This window comes from Haemorhous mexicanus, chromosome 25, assembly GCF_027477595.1.
Source record: "Haemorhous mexicanus isolate bHaeMex1 chromosome 25, bHaeMex1.pri, whole genome shotgun sequence".
Lineage (NCBI taxonomy): Eukaryota > Metazoa > Chordata > Aves > Passeriformes > Fringillidae > Haemorhous > Haemorhous mexicanus.
In genome coordinates this window covers 660,732-685,538 of record NC_082365.1, presented here as the reverse complement: position 1 = coordinate 685,538, position 24,807 = coordinate 660,732, and the positions used below count along the sequence as shown (strand labels likewise).

Below are 24,807 nucleotides of genomic sequence, written 5' to 3'. Positions count from 1 at the left end.
AGGCATCAGATCTCTGGTTTGGAAATTAGACTGAGACAATCTTGGGGGTTTTTTTGGAGGAAGGAATAACAAGTTTTTTAAGAGAAAAAAAGAGGAATGGAAGAAGGGACGGGAAAACATAAGGAGAAATGGAAGGAGAAAGAAATGGAATGGGGAAAAGAAAGAATAAAAAAAAAATTACAAAGTGGGGGAGGAAAGGGTTTTAAAAAAAAAAAAATAAAAGGGTTTTTTTTCCGTCTGGCCGGATTAGGGGCAGGAGCTGCCAGGCGCGGGGGGGCCAGGCTGGCCGAGCTCCGGGCCCCGCGCCCGGCCCGGCCCCCGCCCCGCCCGCCCCGCCAGCGATAAAAGGCGGCGGCGGCGGCCCCGGGCAGCGGCTGCAGCGGAGCGGCTGCGACAGCGACAGCAGCACAGCCCCGCAGCGACACCGCAGCGCTCAGCACAGCACAGCCCTGCAGCAACACCGCAGCGCTCACTGCACCGCTCACCGCAGCGCTCAGCACAGCACAGCCCTGCAGCAACACCGCAGCGCTCACTGCACAGCTCAGCACAGCTCAGCACAGCACAGCCCTGCAGCAACACCGCCGGTAAGGGCTGCGAGGGGATGGATGCCATGGGATGGGACGGGACGGGACGGGACGGGACGGGACGCTGTGCAAAACGCGTGGGACCAGCAGCGTGTGCCCCCCACGGCAGCCTGGGCAGGGGGGCTCAGTCCTGGCCAGGGGGGCTCTGGCTCTGTCCTGGGGCACCGCGGGGACAGGGTGGTTGTGTTTTCCTGAAGCAATCCCTCAGCAAAAAGCCCCAGATGCTCCCCATTTAAAGCGCAGCTGCGGGTCTGCGGGGAGCCCGGGGAGCTCTGCCACCACAGCAGCTGGGTTTAGCTCACGTCCCTCTCTCTTCTGTTCCAGAAGCCACGTCTGAACCCGCTGCTGCCGCACTGAAATGGAAACCATGCACGAGCTGATCCCCTTCGCCAAGGAAATGCTCAGCCAGAAGCCCAACAGGAAGATGGTCAAGCTGTACATGCTGGGCAGCGTGCTGGCCTTCTTTGGGGTGGTCATCGGGCTGGTGGAGACCGTGTGCAGCCCCTTCAGCTCCCAGGCCAGCCTGGAGGACGAGGAGGAGAAGAACAAGCCCGCGGCGGCCCGGGAGCAGCGGCCGCCGCAGCAAAGGGAGGATTTGGGGCTGGCCAAGGGCAAGGCAGCGCCGGCGCTGCAGAGGGCTCAGGTGACCCGGCAGCACGCGTCCTAGGCACCGCGCAGGGACTCGGCCCGCCCGGCGGCTCCGGCGCCAGGGGAAGGCTCGGCTGAAGGAGACTGCGCGAGTGAGACCCGCCAGAAGCGAAGGGTTTTATTTGCTGCTGTGCAGCAGTGGGGAAAAATACCTTTTGTTGGTATAAACCTGTGCACGATGCACAGCGTGGTTTCTTATTTTTCTTACGGACGCGTTTTACACCATTTTGCAAGATCAATAAATATTTTATATGGAACCGGGGCTCTCTCTTGCTGCTTTTATTTTCAAAGCCTTCTCGTGCTGTTTTGCAGAGGTTTTGCTCACACCTCTGGCTCCTTTTGTGGGGCGGGGGGGACACTGGGGACAGTGGAGGAGATAAACCCAGAGAGGCTGCTCTGGGGGCTGTTCTGTCAGTCTGTCTGTCCCTCTGCTCCTTCCCCAGGGGCCAGCTGGGGAGGAGGTGGCATTTGTGTCACACGGGTGCCACATGCCCCGAGCTGGAGGTAGGGTTGGACTTCAGGGGTTATCTGGGTTCAATGGCACAGATTTGTCTCTGCCACGGCCACGTGTGCACAGAACTGGTTTTAAATAAATCAAAACCCCATTCTTGCCCTGGCAGCCCTCCAACAGGCTCCAGCTGCTGCACAACTAAAAATCTTCGAGCCAAAACCCTTCCACCTTTCCTGGGACCTTTCACAAAGCCACCACACACACCTGGGTGTGCAGGGTAATGTGGGACTCCAGAGCCACAGGGTGTCACAGATGGAAAAACACGGAGATGGCACAGGCAGCCTGGAGGGTGTGGAAACTGTTCCAGGCTTCAGGCTCTAGTCAGAGCACTGCCAGGATCATTAGAGGACTTTCATCTATTTAAAAAATGTTCTGGGGCTTAGCAAGAATCCCTTGCATTTGGGACTATGTCATGTCAGTCAAAGTCCCCAGGCAGCCACAGCTGAGTGATCCTGACCACACTGCAGGGGGAGGGCAGGCAAACGGGCCCTGCCAGTCCTGACCAGGGCAGAAAATCCTCTTCATCAGCTCAAAGACACCCTCAGGGCAGGTGTAGCAGGATTCACACCTCACAGAAACAGGGAGATGCACCAGCAGTGTGCCACTCTCCAGCTAACAGCAAAACAATTGAGCCAAAGACTGGATCATGGAAAATGAAAAAGCCCTGCCAGACCTCGGTGCCCAGTGCACAGCTCCTGCCAGAGCTGCACAGCGTAAGATCAGGACCTGAAAATGTCAGAATACGGCTGAAGTTCACTATTTCATTTTCATAATCCACTACCCACAATTCATTTTGTTGACAATTATTTCTGTTGCCAAAACAAACCCAGCAGCACAGAGTGGAGAAAGACTCCTACCCAGTATCTGCCCAAAAAATCCGCTCAAGCTTTCAAATTTAAAAGTACTTTTTCCTCAATTAAAATTATTGGTTTATTTAAAATAACATTTGAGAATGACTTCATTTAGTCTGTAACTGAATGAATTTAGTCTGTAACTGAATGAATTTAGTCTGTAACTCATTGCCCTTTGGTCTCTGGCAAGGCTGAACAATCCCACCCCTCACTGACACCATGGAAGTTTCATGGGAAAACTCGGGAATTCAGGCCTGAAGGGATCCATCAGCTGAGGGGCTCCATTGCCCTGCCCATCCCAGCCTTTAACGAGGTTTTACACTTCCAGCAGGGCTGCGGGCAGGGAAGGCTGGAATTCCTGGGGCACTCCTGGTGTGAGGACACGCAGGGAGCTGGGGGCCGTGGCGGTGGCAGGGGGGGATGGAGGCGCTCCCAGGGCTGCTGTGTCCCGCCAGCTCACACGGATCACAGCCAGGTGACAGTCCCGGGCAGCCCGGAGCTGTGTCCTGCCAGCTCCGGCCATCAGTCGCACCCAGGTGACCGTCCCAGCCCGTGCCGGGGGCTGTGTCCATCACCCCCCGACCCCAGGATCGCCCGTCCCCTGCCAGTCCCGGGTGTCTCACCCTGCCCGCGGGAAGGGGCACTGGCAAAGGGAGGGCAGGGAGCTCCTGAGGTGCCCGGGGGGCTCCAGCTGAGCCCGGCCAGGCTGCCCCCCCAAACTCCCGCGTTTGCTGCCCACTCCTCCTCTGCCAGTGCTCCAGCCCCGCGGTGATGAGCTTAAGGCAAAGAGGGTTGGGAACAGTGAAAATAGCTGCTCCTAAGAGAGCTAAGGGGATTAGACAGCTAAAGCACAGCCCTGCCCTGCTCCTGCTCCTGCCCTACTCCTGCTCCTGCCCTGCTCCTGCCCTACTCCTGCCCTGCTCCTGCCCTGCTCCTGCCCTACTCCTGCCCTACTCCTGCCTTGCTCCTGCCCTATTCCTGCTCCTGCTCCTGCCCTACTCCTGCCCTGCTCCTGCCCTGCTCCTGCCCTACTCCTGCCCTACTCCTGCCCTACTCCTGCCCTGCTCCTGCCCTGCTCCTGCCCTACTCCTGCCCTGCTCCTGCCCTACTCCTGCCCTGCTCCTGCCCTACTCCTGCCCTGCTCCTGCCCTACTCATGCCCTGCTTCTGCCCTACTCCTGCCCTGCTTCTGCCCTGCTCCTGCCCTGCTCATGCCCTACTCCTGCCTTATTCCTGCCCTACTCCTGCCCTACTCCTGCCCTGCTCCTGCCCTGCTCCTGCCCTACTCCTGCTCCTGCCCTACTCCTGCTCCTGCCCTACTCCTGCCCTACTCCTGCCCTACTCCTGCCTTATTCCTGCCCTGCTCCTGCCCTACTCCTGCCCTACTCCTGCTCCTGCCCTACTCCTGCTCCTGCCCTACTCCTGCCCTACTCCTGCCCTACTCCTGCCCTACTCCTGCCCTGCTCCTGCCCTGCTCCTGCCCCTGGGCTCACCCTGCCGGGCCAGCCAGCCATCTTTCAAAGATCTGATTTCAGCCTGGAGCTGTCACCCAGCCCTCATCCCAGGAGCTGAAGGCCACTCTGAGCAGCAGCCCTCCCCTCACAGCTCAGCCACTCCAAAGGCAGGAGCTGGATGTCTTCAGAGAGCCCTCGCTGCTATTTGCAGTGTGGACACTGGATACTCCAGGGGCTGCCAGGCTAAATTTAGGGGTGCAGATAAGAACATCAGCCCCAGCCACCCAGCTCCAAGGGCACTGGGAACATGGACAGCGGCCAAGGCTGCGAGCAGCCACTGTTCCAACCATGAAATTCCAAGGCAGCAATTCCCAATTTGGTCACACAGAGGAAAAAACACAAATTTAGGGCTTGGAAATGACTTAAACATCACAGTATTTCCTCTAAACCAGCAGTGTGCAGAAATGTGATGTCAAACCAAACCAAAGCCATCCCACAACCCTCTCATCTCCCTTGGGACTGGGAGTGCATTTCCAGTGGTGCAGCCTGACAGCCATGGGGTCTGCAGCATGTGCAAGGAGGAAAGAAGCTGAGGGCAGCCCCTGATGTTGTGATGTCTGTAAAGAAAGGAATTAGAGCTGTGTTCATGGCAGAGGGCACTGCGACTGCTGGGTAGGAAAAACAATATCTTAATGTCTATGAGAGAAAGGAAAGGAAGAGGGGAAAGGAAAAAAAAGAAAGAAAAAAGAAAATCATCATTTGACCAGGATTTGATAATGATTTGAAAAAAGTCAAATATCACTCAAAAAAATTAAAAAAAAAAAAAAAAAGAAGCAGAATCCAAATTCCTGCCAAGTGTTTTGAGCCTTGGAGCTGCCTGCACAAACCTGCCCGAGCCCAGCCGTGCCCTGGAAGGCGCTCCCTGCAGGGCTCTCCCCTCTCCCCTCTCCCCTCTCCCCTCTGTCTGGCAGGAGAAGTTCCTGCCCAGAGTGGGCAGCAGGGCAGGAGCATCCCCCGGGAGCACAGCCCCAGCTCCAGGGCACAGGAGGGACCTGCAGCAGGGGAATCCACCCAGGGCCACCCCAGAGAGGTGATCCAGGAGCAGCAGAGCTCTGGCACAGCTCTGGGCACAGCTCAGGGCCCTGGGCACAGCTCTGGGCTCTGGGCACAGCTCAGGGCACAGCTCAGGGCACAGCTCAGGGCACAGCTCTGGGCACAGCTCTGGGCTCTGAGCACAGCCCTGGGCACAGCTCTGGGTCCTGGGCACAGCCCTGGGCACAGCTCTGGGCACAGCTCTGGGCTCTGGGCACAGCCCTGGGCTCTGGGCACAGCCCTGGGCACAGCTCTGGGCACAGCTCTGGGCACAGCTCTGGGCTCTGCCCCTGCAAGGCTTGCAGCAGCCAGGATCAGAAAACCCTTCCCCAGCCTTTCCTGGGGCTGTTTGGGGTGCAGTGTGCTGCTGAGTCCCTGCTGCCAGCCCCAGGGGCAGGAGCTGCCTTGGGGCACAGAGCAGCCCTGCCCTGGGGTGCCCAGGACCAGCTGGGGGTGTCCCCATGCCAGAGCCCGGCCACATCCATGCCCAGGGCCTGCAGGAATAAGGGAGAATGTTTAACCACCTGCACTGGGCTCCCTCTGATGTTCTCCAAGTGAAACTTGATGCTGCTCAGCAAAGACACACCTCTTCCAGGGTGTTGTGCAAAATTCTGCATTTTAACGTAGGACAGGAAATATGAAAAGAGCCGGGCAGGACCCAAACAGCCCCGCTGGCCAGGCCGAGCAGCAGGCAGCAAACCAAAGGCTTTGCTTGGCTTATCCATCCACCCACCCCTGATTTTCCAGGGCTTTGGAAGCTGCAGCTCCTCGGCCGATGGGTTTTTAAAGGGTCACACTGCTGCTTCCCTCAGGAGCAGCTCTGCAGAGGGATTTTTGTTCCTTCCTTCTCTCTCGTGCTGTATTTCCTGACTCCACAGTGGGATGGGTCGGTTGCAAAAGATTCTCATTCCCTTCCTGGGATTGGTTTTGGCCTTCTGGTTCTATTCTGCGAGGGACACTTTCAAACCGGGTAAGTATCCAAAGTCCCTCTGACTTTAAGGAAAAAGCGACAAAAAGCCACATTTGGGTGTTTTGCATGGAAACCGGTCAGAGCTCGGACCAAGGCACGGCCCAGCCTTTGTGTGGTGGTGGATACTGAAACGTGGCTTTAACAAAGCTTTAAAACCAAACTGAACGAGGACTGTGCAGAAAACCCCCTGAGGGAGCAGGTGAGGCAGGGACGAGGGGGAGAGGGCACGGAGTGCTCCATTTTCCTGAGGGCAGGAAAAGGGTTTGCAAGCGGGGCTTGGCAGTGCAAAGTTTGGAGCGCGCACTCAGCGGGTTGCTTTTATTACAGAATGGTTGGGGCGTTGATAAATTGTGCCCTGGCTTGTGGAAAAAGCTGCTGGAAGGGTCCAGAGCTGTCCCTGTGTCACTGCACTTCCCGGGGAGCTGCAGCAGCTCCACAGCTTTTCCCATGAGATGGGAGAGCCCTGCTGGTGCCCGATGCTTTGCACTCACAGGCTCGTCTACCTTCCAATTACCTGCTGATCTGAAGGGCACTCGGGGGTTCACTACTTCTTAGTTTTAAGGTTTTTCTGGCAGCACGAGGCTAACTGCAGGGGCTGTGCCTGTGTCGCAGAGATGCTCCGGGGGAAGCGGGTGATCGTGACGGGAGCCAGCACGGGCATCGGGGAGCAGATGGCATATCACCTGGCACGGATGGGTGCCCACGTCCTCCTCACGGCACGGACAGAGGCCAGGCTGCAGAGTGTAATGGGCAGCGCTCGTGTTCATGGCAGGGCTCACCCAGACACGGGGCCAGGACCTCCCAGCACAGCCACAGGAACACCCATGGCACAGCTCCCACCCGGGCTCAGGGACAGGCACAGGTCCCACCCGGGCACAGGGACAGGCACAGGTCCCACCCAGGGACAGGCACAGGTCCCACCTGGGCACAGGGACAGGCACAGGTCCCACCTGGGCACAGGGACAGGGACAGGCACAGGTCCCACCTGGGCACAGGGACAGGCACAGGTCCTGGCCAGGCACGGTGACAGACCCCTGTGCCCTGGGAACTCACACAGCAGAGTGTGTGAGCAAGCAGTGCCCTCCTGCACACCTGGCAGTCCCTCCTGCACACACACACACCTGGCAGTGCCCTCCTGCACACCTGGCAGTCCCTCCTGCACACCTGGCAGTCTCTCCTGCACACACAGCTCCCCGCACTCCACCCGCAGTGTCTGAGCTGCACACACACCCCCACACACCCTCATTCCACGCCAGGCTCCTGCCCCTGTCCCTGCCCCTGTCCCTGCTCCTGCCCCTGTCCCTGCTCCTGTCCCTGCTCCTGTCCCTGCAATTCCAGCCCAGTCTGCACGCAGGAGGAGCCAGACTGCCTCGGGTAATGTGCTCACCCAAGGAATCATTTTCCAGGCTCCCTTTGAAGCTCACAAGGCTCCAAACACACTCCCAAAAGTCCAGACCACTGGTTTTGGGTGGGGACATATCACAGGGAGCTCCAACACCCACACCTGAGAGCCAGCGGGAGGGGGTTCCCAGGGCAGGGAGGGGGCTCTGGGGCAGGGATGGGGTTCCCAGGGCAGGGAGGGGGCTCTGGGGCAGGGAGGGGGCTCTGGGGCAGGGATGGGGTTCCCAGAGCAGGGAGGGGGCTCTGGGGCAGGGATGGGTTCCCAGGGCAGGAAGGGGGCTCTGGGGCAGGGAGGGGTTCCCAGGGCAGGAAGGGAGGCTGCTGAGCCCCGCTGTCCTGCAGGTGGAGCGGCGCTGCCTGGAGCTGGGAGCAGCCTCGGCGCGCTTCGTCAGCGGCTCCATGGAGGACACGGCCTTTGCCCAGCACGTGGTGAGGGAGGCACAGATGGCACTGGGTACGTCTGAGCCTGCTCTGCACAGTGCCAGCATCCTGGCAAAATGGGAGAGACACGAAAAATTCTGCCCTAACTCTGCCCTTTGCAGCCCTGCTCCTCTGCCTGCACTGCTGCCTCTCAAACTGACCTGCGCTCTCGATTTCAGCTCTGGGGCCTCCTGGCATCCTGTTGCAGTGCCACAGCCCTGGATTTCATCAGCCCAGTGCCAGGGTCTGGGGGATCCGGCAGCCCTGGCCACTGCGGCCAAGGGTCACGGCTCAGAAATGCACCAGCTCCGTGGGGAGCACTCCCTGTCCCTCCCTGACCCACAGACAGCTCAGGGGTGATCTCCCTCGGGCCATGGCACTCATGTTTTGAACTAAAAAAATATATCACAGGAAAATATTTACTGGCAGCCTCCATCCAGGCTGTATCCCTGCTCCGGAGATAACAGGCCACAGCTCTGACCCAAAAACCTGATTTCCTTGGATTACACTTCTTCTGCTCCCAGAAAATGTTGTTTTGCTGCTTGCAGCCCTCTCCCCCAGCACTAATGCCCATTTTTCTGCTTGCAGGAGGCCTTGACATGCTGATTCTGAACCACGTTGGTGCATCCTACTTTGGCTTTTTCGATGGGGACGTTGAGCACGTCCGGAAGCTCCTGGAAATCAATTTCCTCAGCTACGTGGCCATGGCCACGGCTGCCCTGCCCATGCTGAAGGAGAGCGAGGGCAGCATCGTGGTGGTTTCATCCATGGCAGGTGAGTGGGCAGTGTCACCAGGCTGGTGACACGGGACTCACTCAAAGGTGCCCGGGCTGACTGCCAGGAGCAGCACACAGAGACACAGGCACCCTCCAGGAGCCACAACTGCTTAACACTAACACCCCACCCAAACCAGCCCCAACACCCAAATCCAGATGGGTCTGGGGTTCTCTTGATGTAATCTGTTTTCTGCTCAATCCAATCTCCCCATTTTGGTTTTTGGCCAGTACTGCAGTTAAACCCCCCAGCTGCTGTGTTGGTCAGAGCTCTGGTGAGCAGCTCAGCCCAGGGACAAGAGTTTCAGCTTTGCTCCATCTCTCCCCTCTGAGGGTTTTGTGGTTCCTGTGGGCTGCCCATGCCCTGAGCACAGATGTGAGCCACAGCTTTGGCCCTAAGAGCTGGAAGCCAGCAAGAATATCTGTAAGGCTGCTGTTCAGGTGCCAGGATGACATTTCACTGGTAAAATCCTGTCTCTGAGGAAGGGCAGAAGAGCAGCTCAGGCAGAGCAGCCCCGTGTGCTAACAGAACTTTGCTCTGTGCCAGGTAAAGTCGGGTTCCCCTTTACCGCCCCCTACTCTGCGACTAAGTTTGCCCTGGATGGATTTTTCAGCTCCCTGAGGCAGGAGTTCGCCATTCAGAGCATTAACGTTTCCATCACGCTCTGCATCCTCGGCTTCATCGACACAGGTGAGAGCAGAGCTGTGCCAGCCCTGCCCAGGGCTGAGCATCCCCACCCCGGCTCCTTCTCCTGCTCCCCTCTGCCACCACCTCAGCCTCTCTGGGGGATCCCACCTGTCTGCCCCCAAAAAACAGCCTCAAGAGCCGTTTCCTTCCCCGTGCCACGTAAACCTGGGCACCTCTTACAGGCTGGCACAGGCTGTTGGCACAGCCCAACACTCCTTCGGGTGCCCACTGTCCCCTCATCCCCGGGGGTCCCCACTCTCCCCTCATCCCCCGGGGTCCCCATTCTCCCCTCATCCCCGGGGTTCCCCACTCTCCCCTCATCCCCGGGGGTCCCCATTCTCCCCTCATCCCCGGGGGTCCCCACTCTCCCCTCATCCCCGGGGTCCCCATTCTCCCCTCATCCCCCGGGGTCCCCGTTCTCCCTGCATCCCCCGGGGGTCCCCACTCTCCCCTCTCCCCCGGGGGTCCCCATTCTCCCCTCATCCCCGGGGGTCCCCGCTCTCCCCTCATCCCCGGGGGTCCCCATTCTCCCCTCATCCCCGGGGGTCCCCCCTCTCCCCCATCCCCCGGGGTGCCCGGCGCTGACCCGGGGGCGCGCAGAGCGCGCAGTGCGCGCTGCCGCGGAGGTGCTGCAGGAGCGGCCGGCGCCGCGGGACGAGTGCGCGCTGGAGATCCTCAAGGGCGCAGCGCTGCGCCGGAGGGAGCTCTACTACCGCTACAGCTCCACGCGGCTGCCGCTGCTGCTGCGGGACTGCGCCGCCGAGCTGCTCGATTACCTGGTGCGGAGACGCTACCGCCTGCCCGCGCCCCCCCGCCGCCCCCCCGCCCGCCGCACTGAGCCCCGGCCCGGGAGGGTCCCGACCCCCGGGAGGGTCCCCGTACCCCGGCAGGGTCCCCTGTCACCGGGAGGGTCCGGCCAGCCCCGTTCCTGGCCGCCACCGCCACCGCCCGGTTGGCGATGCGCTGGCGGCACCCGCCGGGAGAGAGCGGGGCCCTGCTCGCCCCGCCCGGCGGCGGAACGCTAATTACTGAGCTAATTATTCAATAAAGTGTATTAACCGGACAGCTCTGCGTGTGCTGGCGGGGCTTTATGGCCTCTCTCAGCTGTTCATGGGCACAGCTCCACTGGGCACTGCCAGGGATGCAGGGGCAGCCACGGCTGCTCTGGGCACCTGTGCCAGGGCCTGCCACCCTCCCAGGGAACAATGCCTTCCTAATTTCTCCTTACCCCGAGATCACCCACACAAACCAGCACACACAGAGTGGGTTCTGCCCCTTAAACTTCCAGAAAATCACCCTCAAAGCCATTTGCCAGCAGACAGAGCAGTGACACGACCCTGGGAAAGCTGAAGGTCTTTCCTATTCATCCTGCTCTCTTTGGCTGCCTTTTGCAGCCCATGGATTCCTCAGCAGGGATGTTTTTAGGGGTTAGAGCCACCCAGCAAGCTGCCAGTGTTACACCCACGGAGATATCCCAGAGGATAAACCAGAATCATCAGCAGTGGTCGGAAAATGGAACCTTTGCCAGCCCTGCTCTCCCCAGATCTGGCTGTGAACCTGCACAAGAGTGCTGCTCAGGAAATCCTCGTGCAGCAAGGAAGGGAAGGGTTACTCCTGATTTAGACATGGAATGGGGAGACAGGGATGTCCCAGGGATGTCTGCTCTGAGGGGACACTGCTGTCCCAGCCCCCGGCAGCCACCAGACCACGCACCCTGTGCTGTGCTCAGTGCCTTCCCTTCAGCTGTCTCCAAAGCACACCTGGCCCTCCTGGCAGGCCAAGGGTGCAAAGGGACAGCCTAAAGTCCAACGCCACACGCTCCATTAGGTTAATGTTTGCTAAATCACCGGCAGGGCAAAGAAAAGGTCCAACAGCAAACTTGTGTGAGATAAGAACCAGCTCAAAACCTCCCGGCCCCGTTTGCAAGCTCCAGCCACCTTCACCTCCCCGTGGGGCTCGTCTCGTTCCTGCTTTACCTCTGCAGAGGGATGGGGTTGCTGCTGAAGATTCTCATCCCTTTGCTGGGAGCAGCACTGGCCTTTTATTTTTACTCAGCACCGGAGAACTTCAGCGAAGGTAAGTCCTGGGAGACTCCACAGGAACCACCAGAGGGGTGGCACGGGCCGAGCACAGGGACCTGGACGGGCCTGGCAGAGCCAGGGAGGGCTGAGAGCCAGGAGGGGAGGTCAGACTGCCCCAGGCAAGGGGTCAGGGCACGGGGAAAACTCACGGAGCTGCACTGGCTCTGCTGGGCCACAGTGTCTGACCCCTGCAAATGACTTCTTCAGGAAACAAGCACTTTTCCCACTTCAAACATTCAATCCTTTTATTGGCCAGCTCTCCCTGGCCAGGGGTGCAGAGCTCAAGCCCCCCCACCCCGCTGGGATTGGGGTCAGGCTCCAGCGGGGTCTGACGAGGCTGGCAGGGGCACGGGGGAGCCGCAGGGACAGGGAGGAGCTGCAGTGCCCACGAGCAGAGGGGCAGCGAGGGCTGTGCCAGCGCTGAGCTCTGCACCCTCCTCGGCAGAGCTGCTCCGGGGCAAGAGGGTGATCGTGACAGGAGCCAGCAGTGGCATCGGGGAGCAGATGGCATATCACCTGGCACGGATGGAGGCACACCTGCTGCTCACGGCACGGACAGAGGCCAGGCTGCAGAAAGTAAATGGCGAGGGGGGCTGGATGTGATATTCACCCCAGCCTGGGCACACCTGGTACCCTGCAGACCCACCCCAGGGCTCCCCCAGCACCACCCTGGGCACACAGGCACACCTGGTACCCTGCACATCCACCCTGGGCACACGGGCACACCGGGTACCCTGCACATCCACCCAGGGCTCCCCCAGCACCACCCCGGGCACACGGGCACACCTGGTACCCTGCAGACCCACCCCAGGGCTCCCCCAGCACCACCCCGGGCACACGGGCACACCTGGTACCCTGCACATCCACCCTGGGCACACGGGCACACCGGGTACCCTGCACATCCACCCAGGGCACACGGGCACACCGGGTACCCTGCAGACCCACCCCAGGGCTCCCCCAGCACCAGCCCTGCCTGGGCCAGGACAGGAGCAGCCCGGGCTGGGGGTCCCTGCAGGGGAGTCCATCGGAGCCCGTTCTGCCCCCAGGTTGTGGAGCGGTGCCTGGAGCTCGGCGCTGCCTCCGCCCGCTACATCAGCGGCTCCATGGACAACCCCGCCCTGCCCGAGGAGGTGCTCAGGGAGGCTGAGAACACCTGGGGTAGGTGCTCCCTCCTCAGCCCAAGGCAGCCCAGCCTCCCGGAGGTGCTGGCTCGGCGGCTGGTGGCACAGCTGCTCTGCCCCCAGGTGGCCTGGACATGCTCATCCTGAACCACATCGGCCAGAGCAGCTTCACCTTCTTCAGCGGGGACGTGGGGCACGTCCGCAGCCTCATGGAGACCAACTTCCTCAGCTACGTGGCCCTGGCCACGGCTGCCCTGCCCATGCTGAAGGAGAGCGAGGGCAGCATCGTGGTGGTTTCGTCCATTGCAGGTGAGCTCCTGCCCACAGCCCTTCCCCTGCCTGCCACGGATCCCTGCCGAGACTCTGCTCCAAAAGGCAGAGGAAGGAGCATAAGCAGAGCTGGCACTCAGGGGCAGCACCTGATTTAGCTCTCTGGTGCACAATTCAGATCCTCTGGGAAATTTGTCTTCTGTCCTGTCAGGCTCTTGGCACTCTCTGATCACCTTCACAGCTGCAGTGCAGGTGATTTCACAGGCATGGCCACACATTGAACACACACTGGCCATACATGCAGAGATACCAAGGCAGCATCAGCTGCTCTGGAAGGCCCTTTGTGCCACATGTCACAGTTTGAACATTCCTGAGTGTGCTTTATCTCTCAGGCATTCCTGACAGCTTATTCCAACACCCTAAATCCCAACACCAGCTACTGGCAGGGCAAGGGGAAGGGAGAGCTGTGCAGCCTGCTGCCTGCCCAGCACCTGAGCCCCAGCCCTGTGTCTCTGCTCCAGGTAAAATTGCTGGCCCTTTTACCGCTCCCTATTCCGCAACCAAGTTCGCCTTAGATGGATTTTTCAGCTCCTTGAGGCAGGAGCTCGTCATAGACAAGGTCAACGTTTCCATCACGCTCTGCATCCTGGGCTACATCAACACAGGTAAGCTCAGCCCTGCCAGGACCCCATCCCAGCTCAGCCCAGCTGAGCCCACCCCCCGTCCCTGGGGCCAGCCTGCTCTGCCGCTGCTGCTGGAGCCTCCCCTGCCCCTGCAGCTGTGGAACAGGACCCCAACCCTTCAAAAAGTGTGGCCTGATGCCTTGGACTCTGCCAGCCTGGCAGCGAACTCAGGGGAGGTCCGGTGGCCACTCAAGAGGTGGAAAGCAAAGGGAAGGGAAGGAAACCTTACAATTGTTATTTTCACTGCTCTGAGCCTCGTTAAGCAGGTCTGATCCCCAGAGTCTGTGGGTTTGGGGGTGCCCCAGCGAGCTGATGGTGCCGTGTCCCTGACACGGGCCTGTCCCGTTGCAGAGAGCGCCGTGCGGGCCGTGTCCCAGGTCATCCCGGACCCCCCGGCCCCCAAGGAGGAGTGCGCCCTGGAGATCATCCGGGCCGGGGCGCTGCGCCGCAGGGAGCTGCACTACCCCGCCCGGGCCATCGGCGGCATGCTGCTCCTCCGCAGCCTCGCCCCCGAGCTCCTGGACTCGCTGGTCCGCAGCAACTACCGCCTGGAGAACGTCCGGAGAACATAGCCCTGGGGCCGTGCCGGCACACCTGGGGCCGTGCTGGGGCACCTGGGGCCGTGCTGGCACACCTGGGGCCGTGCCGGGGCACCTGGGGCTGTGCCGGCACACCTGGGGCTGTGCTTGGGCACCTGGGGCCGTGCTGGCACACCTGGGGCCGTGCTGGGGCACCTGGGGCCGTGCTGGGGCACCTGGGGCTGTGCTTGGGCACCTGGGGCTGTGCTGGCACACCTGGGGCCGTGCTGGCATACCTGGGGCCGTGCTGGCACACCTGGGGCCATGCTGGCACACCTGGGGCCGTGCTGGCACACCTGGGGCCGTGCCGGGGCACCTGGGGCTGTGCTGGCACACCTGGGGCCATGCTGGCACACCTGGGGCCGTGCTGGCACACCTGGGGCTGTGCTGGCACACCTGGGGCCGTGCTTGGGCACCTGGGGCCGTGGTGGGGCACCTGGGGCTGTGCTGGCACACCTGGGGCTGTGCAGGACAGGTCTGCCTGTGAACCCAGCTGCTCGGTGCCCTCTCACACCCTGGGGCATCCCTGTGCTGGCGCCCTGGCAGCCTGGGGCAGGACACTCCAGGAGTCTGTAAGGCAGCACAAAAATGTCCTTTTTAGTACTGGGCTCTTGTAAAGGGCTTTTTGCAAGAGGAAGCACTTCAGAGAAGTGCTGCAGCAGTATCTGCTGCCAGTGCCCTGCCCACCAGCAGGGCTCTGCTCAACCTGCAGACACTGTTCCCTCTGGAGAGCCACTGAGGCAGCAGAGCTGAGCCCTGGCCCAGCACCAGGCTTTGGGCCAAGCAGCACAAAGCACCCAAAGCCACGAGAGATTCTCTGAATCTGGAGATCTTCTGTCACACATCCCTCCCATGGCGGTCTTTGTAAAAATAAATCCAGTGTTACTTTGAGATCTCTGCTGTTCCGGGTCTTCCTTCTCCACGTGGGAGCCCTTATCAGTGCCCAGCTGGCTAAACCGACCTCCTCCCGATTTGCATGAACCAAGCTTTCACTTCTCTAAAGACCTTAATGAATTTCTGCCACTCCTGACCTCTCCTCAGCTGCCAGAACACACGTTTTTTCCTCTTTCCAATCTGCAGGAAGCCTTTAAATAATAGCATTACTGTACTTCCCAAAGCCGCTCAGGGAAACCCCGTCCCCGAGTGCCACCAGCGGCTCCAGCTCCCGCTGTGTGTCCCAGAGCAGCACGGGGAGATGCCCCAGGAGATAACTGCGGGCTCGGCTTGGGGCCGGGCTGGGCACTCGGGGCTCTGAGATAAGCCCGACCCCGCTGAGCCGGGCTGCGGGCACGGACAGGAACCGGGGCTCGGCCGCAGCTGCAGCGTTTCCTGTTCCACTGAGAGCAGGAGAGCACAGGATGAGCTGCTTGGCATGAGGAGGCAGCTGGGGCGTGCTCCTGCCCTGTGACACCCGGCTGGGCACGGCACCCCAGGGGCAGGACAGGAGCCTGGCACCAGGTAAGAGCTGCAGCGCCCACAGCACCGGGCTCTGGGGCTGCAGGGGAGCCGAGGCCGAGGGCAGCACCAGGCACCTTTTCCCTCCTTTTCCACCCCAATTTCAGGGCAGCACCAGGCACCTTTTCCCTCCTTTTTCACCCCAATTTCAGCCTACACAACTTGCACTGGGGAACTGTAACGTGAACCAGCAAGAAGCAGAGGGGTTTTTCCTGGTTTCCCTTGAAGCAAGAGGTGTAACAGCTTGGAAAGCAAAGTTAGAGGACATGCTTAATTAGAGAGGGTAATTTGGGGTAGCAGGAGGAGGAAATAGAGCATTAGCTTGTCAAGAAAGCCTCCAGGGTTTGCTCAGCCCGGGGTGAGTAATGGACTGTGTTTCTTTAAGCTTTATCCTGATTTTCAGTGCATTTTTGATGAACTGAGGCTTTTACAGCCCTGGGATGGGCTGGGAAAGCCAGAGGCAGCACAGGTGGGAGAGGACTGAGCTTTTCCTGGTGGGTAGAGATGGATGAGTGGAGGCTGAGCAGAACACACAAAAATGGAGCAAAATGAGTTGAAAATCGCTCAGCTTTTGGAGCAGTGTCCTGGCTGGGGCTTGTGGGCACCTTCCCCACCCAGGCACCACCCCAAAAATGCTGCTCGCCTTCAAAGGAGGCCCCTACAGTAAAGGATAGCACCAGGAATGAGCTTTGAGCACCCCACAGCTACCCCCAGGACAGTAAAAAAATCACAGAGCAGATTTTATACAAACTAAACAGCACGGAAATATTCTAGAAGTCACTGGCAGAAGCCCTGCCCGACACCCCACCCCCACAAGCCCTAGAAGCGGCTGATTGTCACTGATCCCCGGTGGTCTGGGCTGGTTTCACAGGGCAGAGGCCCCGAGGGGACAGGGCCACCATGCCCAGGAGGGCACGGCCGCGCCCGGGCGAGAGCGACGAGGAGAGGAGCGAGCGGCGGCAGGAGGCGCGGGAGCGGCTGCGGGGCAGGGTCAATGCCACCTGCTGCAGGGCCAGTGTCACCTGCTGCCGCCCCCCGGGGCCGCCCACGGCCACCAGCCCCCGCCAGGCTGAGTTCCTCCGGAGGAGAAACCTGGCGGCCGAGGCCGGGGAGAGCCGGCCGGGATGGACACCGCGGGGGAAGAGCAGCCGCGGCCCCTCGGGGGGATCACCCCCACCCTGCCCCTTTGCCTCCACTGGAACACAGACCCTGCCGAGCCCCAGCTCAGCAGTGACAGACTCGAGCCAGCAGACAGAGTAAGCAGCTCCTGCCCCTCCCCAGCAATGCCCAGCAGCTCCCCGAGCCCAAAGTGCTCCCCACAGAAGGGTTTGCTGCACAGACACTCACAGCTCAGCTGGGGACCCTCCCTGACGCCTCAGTAACACACTTTGTTTTCCATTTCAGCTGGGGAATAGCAGTTTTAAATAAGGTAAGCAAAGCACAGGTAAATGACCAGCCTGGAACTCCTGAAAGTTAAACTGCAGTGGAAATATTTCCACTTCCCTGGAAAAACTAACCCAATGGACCCCAGCAGGCTCTCCTTCTCCACCCAGATATAGGCTGTTAATTCACTTTTATTTAAAAATATTTCGTTTTTTGGAGCAAGTTCATGCCGTGCTTATAAACTGAAGCAATCCTATTTTTAAACATCTGCCCTTTCCCTTTCAGGAAATGGTGCAGCTCTCCAACTACCTGAAGGTAGGTACCAAACAGTGCTCAGCACCCACTGGGACAGCTGGTTTCCACCAAGAATAATACTTACTAAACTATTAATATTGCTAAAGGAAGGGGCGTTAAAAGCTCAATTTTAACACGGCCAAAAAAGCCAACAGACCTCAAAGGCCTGGAGCCCCCAGGCAGGGCCAGCCCTGGGCAGGGGGGCTCCGGGCAGTGCCCCCAGCTCTGGCCCCACTGACCATGTCCCTGTCCCACAGGAGGCCCTGCACCGTGAGCTGCTGCTCAAGCAGAAGATGGTGATTTTACAGGAGCTCCTGTCCACTCTGCTCCAGGCTTCAGAGAAATCCTGGCAGGTACCAGAGAGCTGCAGGACCCCCCCCCCACCTCCCCTGCCTCTCTGCTCAGGGAGGGTGGGACCGACTCAGCAGAAAAGGCCCTTGGTGTCTTCCACGAGGATGCAAAATTAAGATGATACATTCTATGTAACATATGAGGCTTTCTTATAGGATCCTTAAATCAAACAATTCATGCTGTTGTGGCATTTAAAAAAAAGTGGTTTGAAAGTTCTGTTGGGGCAGAGAAGCGTGATTGGGTGAGGGGGGACAAAACCTTGCGTTAGACATCCTGTGGTAAGAAACTTCCGCCTTCACTGGCTCCTCCAATATAACGTGAGCAGGAAAAAACACCCAGCCACAGGTGCAGGAAGTGGCCACGAAACCTCAGAGTGCCAACAGGTGGGTGCTCCTTGCTGCTCGCTGCCCCTGCTGCAGGACAGGAGAGACTTTGCTGCTGCCTCTTGCACGCTGCTGCTCCTCAGCCTAAAACCCAGCTTTCCATCAGCCTAAAACCCAGCTTTCCATCAGCCTAAAACCAGCTTTTCATCAGCCTGACAATCCCCTCGGTGCTGGAGCCAACAGGCAGATGCTGCTGCTGGGAGGGGATTCCGTGAGGCAGGTGGGGCTGGCAGAGGGAGGGAGGGAGGGATGGATGGATGGATGGATGGATAAATGGATGGATGGATGGATGGAGGATGGATGGGTGGATGGATGGATAAATGGATAAATGGATGGAGGGATGGATGGAGGGATGGATGGAATCCATGGAGGGAGGGATGGAGGGATGGATGGAATCCATGTAGGGATGGATGGATGGGTGGGTGGGTGGATGATGGATGGATGATGGAGGGATGGATGGATGGAGGATGGAATCCATGGAGGGAGGGATGGAGGGATGGATGGATGGATGATGGCACATCTGTGCACAGCTGGAATCTGTGCAGACAGCAGAGGAGGAGAGCTGAGGAAAACCAGCAGAATAGTGCACATCTAAAATTGCTTTTCAAAATTCCACCCACGTACTAAGAGCCTTTAGTTCTTCGCCCAACTGAACTGGGAAGATTGAGTCTTTGGGGCTGTAAATGTGCTTCTGTGCAAATTTAACCAGTGCTGGGACACCGGGGAGTCTGGCTTTGCTTGGGTCTGTCAGCTATCCCTGTCACACCGAGGAGTTTCTTTTCAGAGTCGTGACTTCAGACAGCAGTGGGCAGAGAGGATATTGGTGTTCTCAGTATTGCTGGTGGAAACCAGCCCACGTGAACTCTTTGCTAGAAATGTTATATGAATTTGCATGCAGTCTGCTCCCACAAAGCCTGAGCAGCCCGACTAACACCGAGAGGAGCTGATGACAGTGAGGAGAATGAATCATCACCGTGCCCTCCATCCCCCTGCCCAAGAGCAGATGTTGCAACACAGACCCAGCCCATTTTCTAAGGAAAACAGCCAGACAAGACCGTTCCAGCAGCTGGAGCTCGAGGCAGGGAGGGAGCACAGGCAGAGAACAGGGTATCCGTGGGGACAGGCAGCGGCTGCATTTCTGCCAGAGGCAGCCAGAACAGCCCCAAATCCCCTCGCTCCTAACTTGTCATGTCACTGCCAGCACCTGCACTCAGGAGCCAGAGAAACTGCCTCAGGACAAGTTTGCAATCCATAAAAGTTTCACTTCCCCCATGTCCCATTTATTGTGAGGCTGGGAAGGTTTTTTGAGCTCTCAGCTCTGAAGAGACTTTGATCTGATTACAGATGAAGGGAGAACATGAATCAGAACACAACCCAACAAAACATTGGGGCACATTGTGCAGTTCATGATTTCACATCTCACTTCAACTGCTTTTCCCCAGGGTCAGCTGAACGAGGACAAACTGAGGTGTAAACTACGGGTGCTGGAAAATCAGCTGCAGGCCTGCACCCAGGTAATGTCTGATTCACTGACAAACACGGGTGAGGAAAGGCAGGAAAACAAAAACCAAGCCTTGTCACTGGGCCGGGCCTCAGTTTCTACATCAATCTGATGAGATACCCATCCAAAAAGGACTTCAGCTCTTGGCTGAAGCAATGCTTCACAGCACATTAGCAGCAGCATTTACACACTCTGGGTTTGCTAACACCCAGGTTTAACAAGGTGGGGATCTGACAGATAAGCACCTCAAGCTCTTTCTTTCTTTAAAGACTTACTCAAAGGAGTGTGTGAAGAAGATCCTGATAGAGATGGAGGACCAGAAGCAGACCTATGAGCAGAAGGCAAAAGAGGCTCTGCAAAAGATGCTGGAGGACAAACTCCTAACAGAGCAGCAGCTGCAGAACTCTCAGGTGAGCAGTATGTCTTACACCTGGCTTGGCTTTAATTTAGCCCAAGTGTGACAAAGAAAACCCACATGTCAGGGAAAGGTGATGACAGGCTTGCCATTAGCAGCAAAGATAAAAAAAATATGTGAAGTTTTAGCTACTCAGCAAAGCCCAAAGCAGCTTTAATGCAACCTGTGCTCACTCCACAAGCTGCACATCAGGTTACAGACAGCTCACAGCTGGGGAAATGTACTCGGGTTTGTCAGCTTGAATTGCAATCCCTTCCCCCTCACCATCCCTCTGGGCCATTCCCTGCCCTGCTCACACCAACCACGGCACGAGGTCTCCAGGGCTGTTTTTTTCTGGAGCTGCTCATTTATATGAAAATAGGATTTCCCCAAGAGGCAGCAAATTGCTTTGACCCACGGGATAACATATTTGCAGAAAAAACAAGTGAGCTTTATCCCAAGTACCACCAGGCTCCTCAAGCCTGCTGGCAGCACAGGAACGTGTTCCAGAGGGAGCACTGCCCTGCTTGGCTCTGTCCATCAGATGGCATCAGCCCCACACGGGTTTTTGTGTGCTGCTGCTGGGGAGCCAGCGCTGCCCCGCACAGACCGGCTGGTGTCACCAGGGCAGGCTGGCAGCATCCCCCGGGGCCTGGGTCACACCGACCCCTGGGTCACAGCCACCCCGGGGTCACACCCAGCCCTGGGTCCCCTCTCTGCTCTCCAGAGAAGCCTGGCAGAGATGCGAGAGGACCTCGCCCTCTGGAAGGAGCACCACGCCGCACTCAAAGCCGAACTGACCAAGGAGACCACGGCACACACCGAGCTCAGAAACAGCTTCCAGGCTTTACAGAGTGAGCTCCAGGTATGTCAGCTCCCGGCAGGAGCAGCTCGCTCCGGGATTTTGCTGCTGGGCTGCCCAGAGCAGCCGTGGCTGTCCCTGCATCCCTGGCAGTGCCCAGGGCCGGGCTGGGCACTGGGCTGGGAGCAGCCTGGGCCGGCGGAAGGCGGTGCTGGGGCAGGACGAGGTGAGCCGCGATGCCCTGCCCAGCCGGCCCGCTGTGTCTGTGTGTCTGTCTGTGTGTCTGTCTGTGTGTCTGTCTGTGTGTCTGTCTGTCTGTGTGTGTGTGTGTCTGTCTGTCTGTGCCGGCGCAGCGAGCGGACGCGCAGAGCGAGCGGCTGAGCCGGGAGCTGCGGGCGCTGCGGGACGAGCGCACGGAGCTGCTGCAGCGAGCCAGCGCCCTGCGCAGCGACAACGACCGCCAGGCCGGCCACATCCGCCACATCCAAGGTACCGGGGTCGCCGTGCCCTCCGGGAACCGGCAGGGACCAGGAAGGCGCTCCCGAAGCCACGGGGCTCGCAGCAGCTGGAGCGCACCAGGCTCACTCCAGCGCGCCGCACATCTCGGCGTGCCACAAAAGCCGCTGATTGCCAACTCCAAAAGCTGCTCCTGGCTAGACCAAAGAGTTCAGAGAAGTGGCTTTGCTAGAGGAAAGGATGTAATGGGAGACCTGAAAAGAAATAAAAACCTAAGATGTGTCCTCAGCTTGAGGCAGGACTTTCCACCCTTGGCAGGGCACCAGACACAGCCCCGGAGCTGGGTGGTGAGGGCAGTTCAAAGGAGCTGGTAAAGTCCTAAAGCATCACTTCAGACACAGCAAGGAAACTCACACACGTTATTTTAAACTCACACATGGCTATTTTAAAACATAATTAGGGAAGAGAAAGCGGGTTCCAGTTCTAATCTCATAACGGGTCTTGCATGAACAGCTTTCAAATAAACCATAAATGACTTGAACACGAGGCACGAGAGAAAAAGCTGCCAAAAAAGAAGGGCAATAAACAGCTAAAAATCACATCCCTTCAGAGAAAAAAGTCCAGGGCAGCCAACATCATCTGCTCCACTCTACACATGTGGAGAAGAGTAAAGTACCACCCTCGCATAAAGATACACATTTATACAAACCTTGATCTTCTACCCTTATTTCAGATAAACTGCAAAAAGAACAAGAGCAGAAAGTAACACTGGAGGCAACAATCAGCTATTTGCAGAGTAAGTAACACAGAAATGCACAAAGTTAGAGACTCCTTTAGTGCTGTAGACAATAATGATGCTTTTTGTGTTTCCAGACTTGATCCACAACCTGGACAACCAACAGAAGAGCCAGGAGGTGAAGGTGCAAAGGACAGGTCAGCAAACTTTGTAACCCCCACGTAGCCCTCCCTGGACATGGGAACACTAGCCCTGACTCTAGGAAAAGTCTGCAGTGGTCTAGAATAAACACAGAATGAGTTGTTTTGCTAGCTAACATTAAAGCATAAACGTATTTATGATGGCAAACACTTTATAAAATAAATGGATTTCACTGCAAATTCTACTTCAGTGGCTCTGCCATATTTTTTCCAAACAAAACACAATCCAGTTTATAATTGCAATTACAGCTGTACTTGACAAAACGAAAGCAATAAAAAAGGCATTTTAACTCTCCCTCCCCTCCTTTTCTGGCAACTGTTTAGAAATATTGCTCTTAAGATGATGAACCTGTAGCTACAGCAGAGCCAGTGATAACAAACTCAGCTCCTGTGTCTTCTGCTTTGTGCATAACACACAAATATTATCCCTAGAGTGTGCTGAGTAAACAAGAGCTAAAGCCAGCCCAGAGCCTGGAGCTGTTTCTCATCAGAAGCCTGACTCTTTTCTAGACCAGGTTTTCACCACACAGACCCCACCTCTCACTCCTGCCAAGGAAAAACAAAACGCTCTGTCAGAGCACCCCGAGGAGGAGGAGGAGGAGGAGGGAACAGAAAGTCTGAAGGATGAGATGCAGAAAAGGACATCCCAGCTCACAGCAAAGGAGAACGAGGTGAGGAAGTCACTCAGCAGAAGCACCACACACCAAAGCTCCTGCAGGCAGCCCAGGCTCGGCTCCTGTAAGGATTGCCTGCCCTAAGTTTTATCCTGACCCCACTCCTGCCCAAACCCCCGCTGAGGCTCCTACACACAAGGGCAGGGCTGCAGCAGCCTTGGCTGCAGGAGCAGAGCTCTCCCTGTACAAACCCCTCCTGCTCTCACAGACAGGAGAGCCTCGGCAGCCCCACAGGGAAAAGCCAAAGCCACACTTTAAGAGCCAAGCCCCTGAGCATAAAGGAAGGAGAGGAGGAAAAGAAAACTATTGCAATAATAACAACAATAAAAATAACAGGAAGGGTCTGTAACAGGAGTAATGCCTGTACAAGTGGGCTGCAAAAAAACCCAAAAACCAAAGCCTTTTACACACACTTTGCCATCAAACCAGCCTTCTGCCAACCAACAGCCCCTCAATTCTTACAGCAGCGTTCAGCCAGCAGGGATCTATTAAAAGGGCTTACAAAAAAATAATTTATAACTTAGTGTAGCAGAGCTGAGAGCCACACAGGAAGAGAGCTTGTGCTGTGACTGCTGGCAGCAAAGCAGGCAGGTGTGGGAAGCTGGCAGGCCGGGCAGTGCCCCAGCAGCATGCTGAGCTGTGCCCTGTCCCTGCAGGTACCCCAGGTACCCAGCAGCATGGTGCAGTGACTCTGAGCTGTGCCCTGTCCCTGCAGGTACCCAGCAGCACGCTGCAGTGACTCTGAGCTCTGCCCTGTCCCTGCAGGTACCCGAGGATGCTCGGCAGAGCCGTGCCCAGCTGCGGGTGAAGCGCTGCAGCCACTGCAGCAGCCCAGCTGCTCTGGGGGCACACAGAGCCCAGGGGACCCCTCCTGCTGAGAGCCCCTCGCTGTGCTTGCAGTGCTCGGAGCTGCGCTCGGAGCTGGAGGCGCTGAGCCAGGAGTACCAGTCGTGCCTGACCCGGCTGCGCCAGTGCCGCGACGAGCTCAACCGCTCCCATGGCAGCCAGGCTCAGGTGGGAGCTCCTGCCCCGACCCCAGCGCTGCACACCGGCCTGGGACACATCCCCTCCTCTGTGCCCTGCAGAGGACACGTTTGCTAGGGCTGCCATGGCAAGTGGCATCCCCCAGCACGCTCCTATAACACAGGCTTCTCCTGGCAGAGACAGCGCGGTCCCTGGATCCCTCTCCTGGTGGCAGTGGCAGCAGTGGCCATCGCCGCCTTCCTGGTGACTTACAGGCTGTGAAGGAGCTCCTTGATGACTGACTTCACTGCAGGAACTGACCTCTGCTTCACCAAAAGCAAGCTGACCTCACCTCACCTCACCTCACCTCACCTCACCTCACCTCACCTCACCGTCTGCTGTTTTGTGTGTGCACGTTGGGTTCGTATCCCGAGCTGGTGTCACTCCAGCTGGCTCCTGTGAACACAGGGACATCACCCCTTCCCTCAGCTGCTGGTGTCACTCCAGCCAGCTCCCACGAACACAGGGACATCACCCTTTCCCTCGGCTGCTGTGGTTGCTCTCTTCCTGCCAAAGGCTGCCCTTCCCAGCCCCTGTGCCCGCCGCTGCTGTGGCTCGCACAGGGCGAGAGGAACAGGCATCCTGTGCCCTTGGCATCCAGCCTGCCTGGGGTTTATACCTCCGAGTTGTCCTCCTGTATTTATTGCCTCCCTAAATAGGAGGCACTCAATCCTGGGCCACCTCTACTCTTACCTGACAAAGGCACCCAGCTCAGGGGGGCTCCTCAGCATGGTCCCCTCTATCCCACTCCTCCAGCCTCCCTTGTGGCCGAGCATCCCCACAGCCACACCTGCTTCCCCTTCACTGCCAGCACCACAAGAATTCACCAGAGACAGGGGTTTAAAGTGCCTTTTGCAGCTGCACCGTGCAGGTTTTACAGCAGCACTTGCCCATCGTTCATGTGCAGGCTCAGACACAATGCAGGCCGTGACACCACCTCACATAGGAAGAAAATATACCTGAAATATACACATAATACCACATAGTAAACACACCTGGCACCTACAATAAACTTCACTAATTCAAAGCAC

At 58.2% G+C, this 24,807-nt stretch overlaps 4 protein-coding genes across 10 annotated transcripts; all 4 read left to right on the top strand.

Moving 5' to 3' along the window:
- Positions 1 to 373: 373 nt before the first annotated feature.
- On the top strand, positions 374 to 1,489 carry G0S2 (G0/G1 switch 2). The gene is made up of 2 exons (XM_059867795.1): positions 374 to 584; positions 909 to 1,489. The coding sequence occupies exon 2, from the start codon at positions 943 to 945 to the stop codon at positions 1,249 to 1,251; it is 309 nt and encodes a 102-aa protein (XP_059723778.1). The 5' UTR covers positions 374 to 584; positions 909 to 942; the 3' UTR covers positions 1,252 to 1,489.
- A 4,249-nt stretch (positions 1,490 to 5,738) lies between these two features.
- On the top strand, positions 5,739 to 10,454 carry LOC132338377 (11-beta-hydroxysteroid dehydrogenase 1-like). Of its 2 annotated transcripts, none has more exons than XM_059867819.1 (6): positions 5,739 to 6,109; positions 6,722 to 6,852; positions 7,853 to 7,964; positions 8,519 to 8,704; positions 9,251 to 9,394; positions 9,992 to 10,454. In XM_059867819.1, the coding sequence occupies exons 1-6, from the start codon at positions 6,022 to 6,024 to the stop codon at positions 10,414 to 10,416; spliced, it is 1,086 nt and encodes a 361-aa protein (XP_059723802.1). In that variant the 5' UTR covers positions 5,739 to 6,021; the 3' UTR covers positions 10,417 to 10,454. The 2 variants fall into 2 exon arrangements, with proteins under 2 accessions (XP_059723802.1, XP_059723803.1); XM_059867820.1 differs by lacking the exon at positions 5,739 to 6,109 and adding an exon at positions 6,191 to 6,308.
- An 810-nt stretch (positions 10,455 to 11,264) lies between these two features.
- On the top strand, positions 11,265 to 14,341 carry HSD11B1 (hydroxysteroid 11-beta dehydrogenase 1). The gene is made up of 6 exons (XM_059867559.1): positions 11,265 to 11,467; positions 11,918 to 12,048; positions 12,519 to 12,630; positions 12,717 to 12,902; positions 13,385 to 13,528; positions 13,898 to 14,341. The coding sequence occupies exons 1-6, from the start codon at positions 11,380 to 11,382 to the stop codon at positions 14,116 to 14,118; spliced, it is 882 nt and encodes a 293-aa protein (XP_059723542.1). The 5' UTR covers positions 11,265 to 11,379; the 3' UTR covers positions 14,119 to 14,341.
- An 834-nt stretch (positions 14,342 to 15,175) lies between these two features.
- TRAF3IP3 (TRAF3 interacting protein 3) lies at positions 15,176 to 24,803 on the top strand. Of its 6 annotated transcripts, none has more exons than XR_009489417.1 (15): positions 15,176 to 15,582; positions 16,451 to 16,835; positions 16,984 to 17,008; positions 17,248 to 17,277; positions 17,514 to 17,609; positions 19,433 to 19,504; positions 19,761 to 19,901; positions 20,613 to 20,750; positions 21,041 to 21,176; positions 21,877 to 21,939; positions 22,017 to 22,076; positions 22,590 to 22,750; positions 23,519 to 23,767; positions 23,901 to 24,078; positions 24,109 to 24,803. XR_009489417.1 is itself a non-coding variant. In XM_059867604.1 (14 exons), exons 2-14 carry the CDS (start codon positions 16,480 to 16,482, stop codon positions 23,982 to 23,984), a joined length of 1,611 nt encoding a protein of 536 aa, XP_059723587.1. In that variant the 5' UTR covers positions 15,176 to 15,582; positions 16,451 to 16,479; the 3' UTR covers positions 23,985 to 24,803. The 6 variants fall into 6 exon arrangements, 4 of the variants coding, with proteins under 4 accessions (XP_059723587.1, XP_059723589.1, XP_059723586.1 ...); XR_009489415.1 differs by having other exon boundaries at positions 15,179 to 15,582; positions 23,915 to 24,078; XM_059867604.1 differs by having other exon boundaries at positions 23,901 to 24,803.
- Positions 24,804 to 24,807: the final 4 nt, after the last annotated feature.